Here is a 12263-nt window from a genome sequence, read left to right as displayed (position 1 = left end):
TTGTTCTTATCGTCGCCGTTTGGGAAGTATGGAGCCATGATTGCAACTGTGTCAAAGTTGATGTTCGGGTCCGACTTGACTTGGGAGAGTGCCGAGAGCATGTTAGACATGTAGGTGCCCGGATCGCGATTGAGGCCATGAATGATGACCACAGCACGTTGAACGTTTGCCTCAACGAGACGCTTGTTGCTCTTCCCATGAGAGTAGTAATTGATGAGAGTGAGCTTGTTGTTTTTGCCCGAGGGATCGTTGATGCGGAAGTAGGCAATCTCTGAACCAGGAACACCAGGCAGGGTGGTATTGATGACATCTCCGGCGTATTGCTGTGCAAAGGCAAGCTGTGAGAAGGTGGCAGCAAGAGCTGCAAGAGCTGTAGTGAACCGCATCTGGTCCTACTTGCTTGTGGGAGATGTACAATGAAATTTGGAATGAATGTACGAAGCGAGTGTAGTGAAAGATAGTAAGAGTCAAGCTGGTTACCAGTAGCAGGACACACAGACGAGCGCTTGAGAGATGTCTTGTAAGATTGCTGCCAGGTGTTTGCTCGAACTTATGTTCTGCGAGGGCGTCGATGATGACAATCCCCTCCATCCTGTCGACGAATCTCTCATATGACGGCGTTCCAGTTCTCACGCCTCTGAACGCCAAGTTGACCATGGCTGTAAAAGTACAGCTTCTGCACTAAGCCGAGACCAGCTCGATTCAATTACACCGAAGCGGTCTCGAATGGCTTGAATTCTCAGCTGGAGTGTAGCTGGAAGGCGTCCATCTTTTTCCATTTCAGGATCTCTCGGAGACCTCGACCTCTTCATGCAGCGACTGGGCTGGTGCCAAGAATAGATGCTGTAGGTATCCGACGCAAATACCCGTCTCTCCAATCACTAACGGACCTAGAGAGCGATCGAGCCATGTTCTGGTCCAGATGAAGGCAGTGGTTCTGCGCTGCCTCTAGCATGTATTTCTCGAGACCGTGTAAGCCACGAACCTTGACCGACGGTCTCCTGTCCCAGATACCCGGTCGCTGGTAGCCAGGTGCCGACTGCTGAAGCTGCTCTCACAGGGCATTTCCACTGCTCCTTTTGTACTCACGTCGGCCTGCTAAGAGACTCCATGTACGTCCGCGTCGACATCTGATGGTGTTTGATATGATATCGCAGACCAAAGACCGTAGCGTCGAGCGACTCGTGCTTCCGAATAGGTAAGGAGCGTGTGGGATAATAGCAATCTGCTTCAGGCCAGTCGCGAGAATAGCACTGTCTGAGATACAAGTCGCCGGTCGTTTGTGAAGTCCATACTCGAGGGCTTGTCAGGCCTTTCTGATACTACACTAAAACTCTAGTCTCGAAATGCGGTGGAGGCCAAAAGCGCAGGATCGGGATACTTCGCCAACTTCGTTTCCTTGTTTCCAGATGGAGCGGCCACGCTCCAGGGACGCACGCAGGAAAGGTTATACCGGATCGGTCGCGTATCCTGCGAGTACCCGTGAGCGCCTCACTCGATCGAGATCCTTGCAGCACCGAAGCGTGAGGCGAGACATCAAGAGTAAGACGTGCAAAATCTGATGGCATCGTATCCGCAATGCCGTTCGTGAGATGAGGCCTCGTCATCATCGGACGAGTCTTCATGATTAGGCCCTAACCGGTTGCCAGCGATTATAGCATAATCTCATAGATTATAGCCTGTAGATTATAACAATCCACGAAAGCTGTTGTTGTCCGGTTGTAATCGATTATCCTCTTTCAGATTACTCGCTGTCCTCGTAATCTCGCTGTATTATTGCTATATACAGTATAATCGGCAAAACTAGGTCTAGAGGTGGTTTTGCAGCTATCCGTGCGCTAGATTAGACTTCTGCTTAGCGCACTAGTATCTACCTCTTTGTAACCGTAGAATTTAGTAGTATAGCGATTTTAGAGGTATAGGAGATATAGCGACGACGATAGACGAGTAGACGACCGTATTACTAGCGCTAACCGCTCTTAGCGCAATAGCACCGCTATTCTTCCTTTAGGAAGTACTACGATTCCGTAGGTAGCGCGCCTATCGACCGAGCGGCCGACTAAGCTAAGAGGCGGAAGGAAGCGGAGGTTAATAAAGTAGATACTAGACATCTGTTTCTAACCGCTTATAAGCGATTATAGCGGTCTATAATCCGAGGAGATTATAAGACTTTAATAATCTATAAGATTATACTATAATCGCTAGCAACCGGTTAGGGCCTTACTACGCCCGGAATCGTCGTAGTAATTAAGTTAGGTAGCATAGTTCTATAAGACAAGGTATATAGGTATAAGGGTTGTTACCCGGCTCGTCCTAGTTGTTTAATAGGTAAATCGACGCCCGATATCCCCTCTGCGGCATTTTAATACTAGTTTAGGCAGCGCTACTATCTATAGCGAATCTTAGATAACGTCCTAATATGTTCGCCGTCGTCGCCGCGTTCGTATTACTTTGTAATCGTTGCGAGAAATGTGTAACAGACGATTAGGAACTAGTTACATCCTAGTATAGACAATATAGGAATAGAGGTCTAAAGCTAATTAAGCCTTCGAATAGAAGTCTTCTAGGATTGACGTACGGTTAGCCTTAGCGCACGGTATTTCGCACTTCCGTAGGCTCCCTTTGCAAGTGAATAACTCTATAACTATAGACCCGATTAAGAAGGCGATTAATAATCTAAATAGCTAGGAGAGGCCTAATATTAATGCGACTACTAGGACCTATAAAGTTAATCGTTTAACGCTTTCTCAGCGTTAGAGAGGTATCTAAGGAAGCAAATAGGCCTAGTACGAAGACAAGCGATTACTAAATAATCTAGAAGAGGCAGAGTTAGTTAGATATATCAATAAGTTAACTAATCTAGGCCTACTATTAACGGCTTAAATAGTACGCAATTTTGCTAAGTAGGTATATAGCAAGGAGCCTAATAAGAACTAGCCTACTAAGTTTACTAAGAGGCATTTAGATATCCTGTCTTCTAAGTACCTTAGCAATCTAGATAAGGTATAGAAGAAGGCTAATTTATAGTCCTTATATACTAAGTACTTTAACAAGTTACAAGCTAAGATAAAGAAGTACAGTATAGAGCCTAAGAATGTATATAATATAGATAAGAAGGGCTTTATAATAGGGGTACTTAGCAAAGCTAGAAGAATCTTTATAAAGCAGGCAATAATAAGTAGCTAGTTAAAGGGGTATATATAGGATAGCAACTGCGAGTAGATAACGGTTGTTAGCTATATCTATACTAATAGTATAGCACTGCTACCTGCCTTAATCTATAAGGCTTAACCTAGCTAGTTTCAAGATACTTAGGTAGAAGATATAGACCTATAATAGCATTCGGCCTTCTTTACTAAGTTACCCTCTAGCTAGATAAACGATAAACTTAGCTTCGTATAGTTAACTTAAGTATTCGATCGCTATACTAAGTAGAAGGCTCGCAATAGTAGATCCTAGCGCCTACTAATACTAGATAGATACGGCTCTTATTTAAATATAAAGTTCCTTAACTAGGCTCTAGAAAGACAGATCTTAGTAGGTATATATCTACCTTATTCGATATATAGATTGTAGCCTCTAGATATGTCTTTATTCGCACCTCTTATAAGCTATTACTTAACGGCTTTGAACTAGTTTATCTATAGATCTATAGGTATCTAGGGTATAACAAAGCGGGTGTTCTTTAGCTTATTCTAGCAGGCCTAGACTAAGGCAATAGTAAAGAAGAATATAGACAGTAGCTTCTAGAAGACAGGTATCTATCTATTTGATCTATAGGCAGTGCCGTAGTGCTATCTAAGCTAAAGAAGCTAGAGGGCATAGAAGAGCTAAGTTCTAGTAAGCAGTCTAGCAGACCCTCTTTAAAGGCTTTAACTAAGTCTAATATTAAGAGAGCTAACTAGAAGAAGATTAAGGCTATTGTTAAGACTGCAGTAGATGCTAAGAACTCAAAGAAAGTACTAAACCTAAGGGATTAGGTTAGCAGCTTATAGGCTTAGAATGCCTAGCTCTTAACTTAAGTAAGTAGACTTATAGCTACTCTTAGTAATAAGAAGAAGCGTAGAAAGCGAGGTAATAAGCTATTTAAAGAGATAAGGGCAGAAGACGGCTCTACTGCTATATTCTACTTACCTACTAAGATTTAGTAGGTAAGAGATATATTTGCTAGGAAGGAGAGAGAGAAATAAGAAGAGGCTGCTTAGAAGGAGGCTTAGAAGGTCTAGTAGTAGCTAAATAAGCAATATGCTATATAGGTAAAGGAGTTAAAGATATAGTAGAGATAGGCTACTACTAAAGCAAAGAAGGAGAAATTAGCTAAATAGGCCCTTAAGAAGGAAGCAAGGAAACAGATAGTTACGGCTTCTAGACAACTAAATAACAACCTTTAGAAGAGTATAAAGAAGGCTAAGAACCCTCTTAGGCGTATTGTATTTAAACAGCCGTAGGAAGAAGATATTATACACTCTCTAAGTAAGAAAGCCGGAAATCGGGCTTTATAGGCAAAGCGACGTATACTAATTGTAATATTGCCTATAACGGTCTAGGAGGTTTCCTAATCGAAAGCGTATATTCGAAATGTAAATAGACGAAAGCATTAATAGTATAGACGTTATATTGATGGAATACGACCGTAAAGAAGATGTATAAGCTAAACCGTAGAAAGCGTACGCTAAGCCTAACCGTGCGCTATAGCTAGAAGACTTCTAGCAAAAGGAGGCTTGCCGAGGCGGCTTTTTATAGGACACTTTTCGGCCCCTTTCAACGATATTATTAATTTATCATCATCGTCGTCGTCGTAACTCGTAATAAGCGAGAAATCAGAAATGGGAGCTGGCGGCTGCTGGCGGGCCGGCAGCAAAAACCAGGCATGGGAGTGAGGCGGGCCTTGCTGCCCTGTGTTTCGTCCTCCTTTCTTCACAGACGCTTCCGACTCGACGCCCAACGTGGGATGAATAATAATTGCACACCATTGACCATCGGCAGAAATGAAGAATGTTTCGCATCGAGACGTGCCAATGGGCTCCGGTGCCTGCGCAAGCCCGCCCACACCACTGGAATGCGCTGCACATGTTCGCAGGAATCCTTCCAGAATACCCCGAAGCCTAATAGTGGTTAATGCCTGGCCTGTTCCGTTCCACGCATTGTTTCGTGAGTCACTACTGGAGCGAAACACGTTTCGTGCCTAGCATCTCCTGGCAATGCTGCCTAAGGTGGTCTGTTCTCATGGCTGAGCGCTCACAAGAGGCCGCCCTGTGTGGCTATACTACTCCGCCCTGCCTGGAGGCCGCAATACAAGTGTACAATATATAAGTCTTTGACTTCTGTCCTACGTCTCCATTGACTCCTGCCAAACACCGAGAAAACAACCACGCAAGCATCGCCTGAACTCTTTCATCCAAACCACTGCCACTGCAAGCAAGCCATCTTCACTCCGACTACTACACGTCTCACACTATCCGAGACCTCATCGCTACTTCATCGAGTTGGCGGAACAATCTCAGAACATCAAACGAGAATCGAGATTGGCGGTCCAGAAGCCACCTGTCACCAAAGACCAGCAATCAGACCAACTCACTATGGCCAAAGTCCACCAGCACATCAAGGTCCGCAGAGACACGATGTTTGACGACGATCGACCATCATCAGCCTACTCCACTCTTGGCTCGTCGGCATCAAGCAGAGACTTCAGCCCAAAGCAGCGTCCCGCAGTCATCGTCCACAAACCAAGCGGCATAAATCCCGACGACGACCCTCGAAGCACTGATATCATGAACGAGAAGATTCGGAGGTAGTCTAGACGGACACCACGTCTAAATTTCTCCGGATGTACGGTACGACAACAACGAAGGAACGATATGGGTTTGGATGAATTCGGTGTTGGGATTATAGAAATACTAGACTGTTCGGACTGGAACGGACACTGGAGCACGCGAGGACTAGCTGCTAAGCATTGGAGAAAGGCGTTTTGAGATAAAAGATATACCTTTACAGGTTTTTATCAATCTGCTTTGCATAGAAGGAAGCAAGCAAGCATGCAAGATTAAGAGAAGATACCCCCCTTTATGAAGAAGAAGGAAGAGAACCCAACAAAAAAACAAGACTTTTAGTCTCTCAAAAAAGATATGTCCGAAGAGATAGATGCCTCGTTCCCCATATCTCCACACACTTTTCCCTATCTCGCCTCATTCATTCATAATAATCGAGTGAAGTTCAGATCTTCACTGCAGCCTGCAGGTGCCCCACTTTCGCAGCGAGTCGGTGCAGATTCGGCTTGCCAACACAACGCTTTCGTGCATGCATGAACTGGGTCTTGAATGGATCGAAAACTTTTGGTTGTCGTTGCGGTTGGATGGAATGCAGAAACGTATTTCCTAATCTAGTTGCAGCCTACGGAGTTCGGGGGAAATAATGAGAGGCCGCATGCAGAGAAGGGGATCGATTGCCCACTTACTTACCCACGAGTTGTTGGGGATGTCGTTGACGAGTGATCCCATCGTATATGTATGCGTTTTCCGGAGACGATTGCAAGTTTCGGGGTTTGGTAGATGATTGTAGCGGGGGGCAATGGTGCAGGGTCGCGATAGGGCAAGTGGGTGTGTTAGCATGATGGTTATCCTGCCGCGTCGTTTTCCTGAGAATTTTCGTGCTCGTTGGAGCCCCGTCGAGCTTATCAATTGCAGCGATACGCTTTCCGTTCGCTTCATATCGTCCATCGGTGCCTTGTTCTTCAATCATTGTCCGAACGTCCGTCGAAGCATCAACTGCGATGGCGTTCTGAAGCAATAATCTGGTTGATGTTGGTATTATTAAGTTTGCATCATTACAGAGATGGTATCATTATTCCAAAAGCTCTTGTGGCCGTTATCCTACTCCGTGCAAGCGGCCCTGTCGTACTCATGGGGTATCATAACGTCGGTATTTACAATCATGCTTTTTACACCTGCTGGGCAGCGCGAGCCTCGTCGTTGTTGACCTTGCCACGCTTCTCGCGTCCCTTGTCGGACCATGGGAAGTGGGCGACTGGAACGACGAAGAACGAGTTGCTGGAATCGGCCATGCCCGCGAGCGCGTTGTACCTGGGTAATTGGTCAGTAAAATGCACAAAACCAAGGATCAATTGCCAAGACATACCAGGCTGCGAAAGCGGCGATGATACCAAAAGCTCCGCCAGCGCGAATGCAACTGGTGTTTGGTTTGCCACCGTCGTTCACGAGATAGCCAATTCCGAGCATGAGGAAAGCCAGGTCCAGGGTGAGGAACAGGAAGAAAAAGGCGACGGTCGATCGGAGAGTCAGGATCAGGAGAAGGAAGGTGAAGATGAACCATCCCTGAAATTTGGTCAGTCTGGTTATTTTCGATTGATCGATTCACAACGACTTACCATCAAGTACAATCCGAAAGAGTTCAAGAATGGATACGGAGTGTCGGCCTCAAGTGTCTTGATGATCTCGAAACCGCCTGGAGTCAAGATGATGGCTGTGCCAATCCAGAAACCACCGTATGAAGACAAGGCAGTCGCACCGAAAGTGTTTCCAATGGCCATTTCCCTGGACATTGCGTTAGCTTTTGCGTCTTTTCGACCGTGGGCTCGATTGTCCAACGTGCCACATGCCAGCGAGAAGCTGGACAAGTCCACCGTACGCGAAAGCAGCACCAATCACGAGGTTTGGCTCGCTGAGACCACAGGTTCCCAGGTTGATCAGAGAGAGCAGGAAAGTGGTGAGAGCAAAACCACAGAGTCCAAGAGGAGCTGGGTTGGCGATCTTGCGGTTCGTGTCGACTTTGTAGAGACCTGGCTGGAGCTCACCCCCGAAGGCAGCAAGACGAGCAGAGTCGCCAGTGTTGACATGCGCGAGTGGGTTGCCACCATAGTCATATGGCTTTCGTTGCGTGGCTACACCACCGGCATGGTCATGAGCACCGACGCCATTGAAGTCGCCAGGCTGCACGCCGTTGGTGGGCTTCTCGTCGTTCTGTCCTTGAGCGCTCGACATGGTGACTGTCGTGTGGATTGGCCAACTGAGAAGATGCGGAGACAGCCTTTATGGATCTCGTCTTGCCCTGGTCAACAGAGGTAGGTAGAGTGTAGGTTTAGTAGGGAACAGGGTAGTACGAAGGAAGAATCATTGATGAGTGACAGACGCAGATGACCTCTATATACACAGGCTAATCATAAGCGGTCATCGCGACAGGAAGACACGGCTCCGGCGATATGATAGCTCCATCTCATCATTACCAAAAATGATATTGTGGGGAGCTAGCTGGCGACGATGTGAAGGACCAATCCGAATGCAGGAGTGCTGGAGTCGGCACAATTGAGAGTGCATGCGCGAGTGTCGATCCTTGCGGTAAGCCTAGCGAGCGTTGGACAGTGGAAGTTCACAGAACGCCCTGAGCACCGCTCGTACAATGCTTCTTGCTGCGCCGAATGGCACACCGTCCGTCAGGTACGCAGTCGGTGGTTGTGCGCAGCAAACATGCGATACTTGAGCCCGCCAGCGACCTTTGTTCACCCAAGGCTCGACTCCGGACCCTGGAAATCGCCGTTGAGACGATGCGAGCAGAAGTGCATGTGCTCTCCGCAAAACTTCGCCCAAGCATTCACACAGCGCGCACAGACCACTCCAGCCCCACAAAAGAGATCCCCTCATTCACATCTCACGCTTCCAGTGGCCGCGACAAGAACACTGACGTACCACCCAAGCGTCTTCGCCTGCCGCTAAGCTCTTGTCCGGCTCAAACTCTCTTCTATACGACTGGCGCCTCTCCACTGGCGTCGACCATCCATCCGTCCAGAAACACCCAGCGCAGACCACACTGATGATGTCACACACACATGGCAGTCGATGTACAGTACAACCATGTCACGGAGGATCAATAGCCGTGGTCGCAGCGCCGAATTCGTGACAGTTGGCTGACTCTGACCGGTCTGTCGTCCAACATTCTTGCTGCGATCGCAAAGAACCTTTTCCTCATTTGTCACTCTGTAATACATCTCTGACTAACTACGGGAGGATGCCACGCAAGGCACGCCACGCCGACGGCAAGGAGAGTTCGGCCTTGATGCTTCTCGCAGCGACAAGACGAGGTTTTTATTATTATTGGTCACCCTACGACGGAGGAGCGGAAAGCCTCGTCCAATGATCCCAGCGTCTGCGCGCTGCAAGAAGCTCCAGTCTGCCCAGAAGTTCTCCGCAAAGAATCTCATGATTGTCAAGGATTTTAGCGTACCACTGTTTCGAACAGTGGTTTACTTCCGGAGGGCGTCGGCGCCTGATTTATTAGTATTTGTATAGCTTTTGACGGTGCTTATCCCCTTCTAGTACCGTAATAACCTTCTTAGTTATACTATTAGTTCTAACCTTATCTCCGCGGCTCTTATAAGTGTATTATAGGCATATAAACTAGGCTCTTTGCTATAGCTTATTCTTATCGCTATAGTCGTTATTATTAATAATAATGCCTCCTATTCTATCTAAACTAGTACTAGACTTTAAGCTAGACTATATACTATATAATATTATCGATATTCGAGAGTAGCTATTTAACGTACTAGAGTATAGATTAACGTACGACCTAGAGCGGTTTAAGGTATTAAAGCATTATATAAGCAACGTATATAAGGAGATTCGTAGTAATAGGTATAAGGACGGTCTTAAGTAGCGAATATACTAGTATTATCGTTATCGGCGAGATTAGTAGCGTAACTAAGTGCTACTAGCTAGTATTCGGAAAGTTAAATATAATAAAAAGCCGTATAACGCTATAGTAGTTATTATATATCGCTTTCGTAAGAGAGCTTCTATACTATACGAAGTTAGCGTTCGTCGTTACTAAGATAATCCTTCTATAGTAGACAGGGAGATATATTGCTACGACCTAAGGTATATAGATATCCGCTTAGCAAACAACGCCCTAAAGGTATTTATTAAGGAGTTAATAAACGTCTAGAATATAGAGGTTACTACGGTACTAGATTTTATTAAGAATAGACTATTAAAGGATAAATTTAGCAAGATTAGTGCTTAATAGGTTAAAGCTAGAATAGTCGCTTAGTCTAAGATTAAACCTAATATAAGGAAGGCCGATAAGAGTAACAAGGGCAATATTAACCTCTAAGTCGATAACCTCGAGTTAAGCCTAGCTAAGCTTTTAAAGGACCTCTAGAATAAAGTTAATAGTAAACAGCTACGTTATTAGGTAGTACGGAAGCGTCTAAAGGGTAAAGAAGAGCGCGGTATTGTCTTTTAGACTATATAGCAGTAGAAGTTATTAGATAGTTAGGCTAACGATATAAGTAGAGTTGTTATTATTGCCGTTATTGCCTATCGTAGAAAGCGATATTGCGGAAGCAGTCGCGAGCGACTAACTAATAAGCTCTTAGTATTTACGAGCTTGCGCTACGTCGTTCGGAGGGCTAACTTTAAAAATTCAAAACACTACTAACTAATATGCTATATAGTTGTTTTTGCTAGACGCAACTTATAAGACTACGGACCTTAGATAGAACCTTTTTACTATATATGTTCGCGATATATTAGGTTGCTAGCTACCTATAGGATATTTATTGCTCGAATCGTAGAAAGCTAAGTTAGTAGAATCCGGACTTCAAGTAATTAAGACTTAGTTACTATAACAGATACCTATTGCTATAATTACTAATAATTTAGCTTCCGAGCAGATAGCAATTAACCTATCGTTTAGAGACAAACCTGTTTAGCTCTACCTATACTAGCGCTACGCTAAAGAGACCTTCCTTCGAGCGTTCCTAGAAGCCTAATATCTAGAGATTGTAAAGCGCTTTTACTACTCGATCTACTACGCCCGCAATATCGCAGAAATCGCCGAAAACAATAGGTAGATACAGGATTAGCTAAGAGAATATAAACTAGTAGAATAGGAAAAGAAAATTAAGTATATACGGCATAATTAGAATAGTATAAATTCGAGGAGATAGGCAACCTAGGCGCGGCTTTGTAGTCTATTGTTGCTATAAATAAGGACAACGTCGCCTCTCGAAGGCTATTATTATACTATTAAGTATAACCGCAATAAGCGCAACCTCGTATTCTATAACCTATATAGTACTATCTTAGAAGTTCTTTAGGTAGACGATAGACAGCTTTATAAGGTATAACTAGCAAGCTATAGGATCGGCAAGCGTGTGTAATATTAGTAGACAAAGCGATTAGTAGGCTTCGAGTCTCTATAGCTACTAGCGGCCTAAGATCTACTACGGAAACAGGTCGATATTGCTATAGAAATAGAGGCTAAGGCGGCGCTAGTATATAAGGGCACACTATGTAGCTATAATAGAGCAACTCCGGCTCGTTATAACTGCCTCTCTTAGTTCTAATTAAGGCTTCCGTACTACTATATTCTACGAGACTACTTATTCTATAATAGACTAGAAATTACTAAATTCTAGTAAAGGCGATATCTCTAGCTATTTATAGGCCTTAAAGTTATATCCGCTAACAAATACTAGTAACGACTAGACACTTAACAACTCGTAATCGAGGGTTACGAAGAAGACAGTATTGCGCTAGTAAGCGCACCTAAGTTACGAGACCTATAAGGCTACTTTAAAGAGGCCGTAGAAACACTAAATTTAAAGTACTAGCGTATAGCGGACGACCCTGCTATTTATAGTAATATAAAGGACGCATTCTACGCCTTCTACGTATAGAAGGTTAAGGACTTCTCGGACAGTTGCTATATACTAAATATTAACTATTTTATCGCTAACCTATAAGAGGTCTATTTTATAGATAAGACCGAGCGATAGTAGACAACTTAACTACCTTCTAAACTAGCGATACCTACTCGCGCTTAATTGCGACCGACAACGCCGGAGATATACTACCTCGTCTATTCTAATATAATACTACGACCGTTACTATTAAAACAGCGTATTTAGTTGTTACCTATTCGCTAACCTATATTCTTATTACCTCCGCTAGGTAACCTTACTCTAAGGCTATTTCCGCGCCTTCTACCGCCCTCCTTTAATATACCGCGCCGCGAGATAATACTAGATATATAGTCCTTATAACCGCTCGATTTAGACGACGTTAAAGAGGTAGATTTAATAGGAGATAATATACTACTAGTACGAGGTCTACCTACGCCGCTAGGCACTTACTATTTAACTAGCTAATAGAATTAGGATAAGCTATTATAGGTCTTTATATACGGTATTCGCGAGATTAACGGCATTGCTATAGACGACCGTTACTTTGCCGATTCCGGCCTCTCGT

At 44.7% G+C, this 12263-nt stretch overlaps 3 protein-coding genes across 3 annotated transcripts; 1 reads left to right on the top strand and 2 right to left on the bottom strand.

The window, feature by feature from the left end:
- Positions 1-3033: 3033 nt before the first annotated feature.
- Positions 3034-3186, top strand: MYCFIDRAFT_126750 (uncharacterized protein; the record flags this gene model as incomplete). The annotated part of the gene is made up of 1 exon (XM_007923978.1): positions 3034-3186. A coding segment is annotated over one exon (153 nt), but the record flags the coding sequence as incomplete, so codon positions are not given.
- Positions 3187-6777: 3591 nt separating this feature from the next.
- MYCFIDRAFT_50227 (uncharacterized protein) lies at positions 6778-8087 on the bottom strand. Its single transcript, XM_007921879.1, has 4 exons — positions 7609-8087; positions 7385-7550; positions 7135-7331; positions 6778-7079 (listed from the first exon to the last, which is right to left on the bottom strand). Exons 1-4 carry the CDS (start codon positions 7995-7997, stop codon positions 6938-6940), a joined length of 894 nt encoding a protein of 297 aa, XP_007920070.1. The 5' UTR covers positions 7998-8087; the 3' UTR covers positions 6778-6937.
- A 664-nt stretch (positions 8088-8751) lies between these two features.
- MYCFIDRAFT_171030 (uncharacterized protein) lies at positions 8752-9211 on the bottom strand (the record flags this gene model as incomplete). Its single annotated transcript, XM_007923977.1, has 4 exons — positions 8752-8820; positions 8861-8987; positions 9026-9072; positions 9113-9211. The coding sequence occupies 4 exons, from the start codon at positions 9209-9211 to the stop codon at positions 8752-8754; spliced, it is 342 nt and encodes a 113-aa protein (XP_007922168.1).
- Between the last annotated feature and the right edge of the window lie 3052 nt (positions 9212-12263).

This window comes from Pseudocercospora fijiensis, assembly GCF_000340215.1.
Source record: "Pseudocercospora fijiensis CIRAD86 unplaced genomic scaffold MYCFIscaffold_1, whole genome shotgun sequence".
Taxonomy (NCBI): domain Eukaryota; kingdom Fungi; phylum Ascomycota; class Dothideomycetes; order Mycosphaerellales; family Mycosphaerellaceae; genus Pseudocercospora; species Pseudocercospora fijiensis.
This window is presented reverse-complemented; position numbering and strand designations above follow the sequence as displayed.

Coding starts and splice junctions, on each gene's coding strand:
- MYCFIDRAFT_50227 (XM_007921879.1), bottom strand. CDS start 7,997: ATGTCGAGCGCTCAAGGACAGAACGACGAGAAGCCCACCAACGGCGTG. Junction 7,551..7,608: donor CAGCTTCTCGCTGGCATGTG/GCACGTTGGACA, acceptor CGCAATGTCCAG/GGAAATGGCCATTGGAAACA. Junction 7,332..7,384: donor CTTTCGGATTGTACTTGATG/GTAAGTCGTTGT, acceptor ACCAAATTTCAG/GGATGGTTCATCTTCACCTT.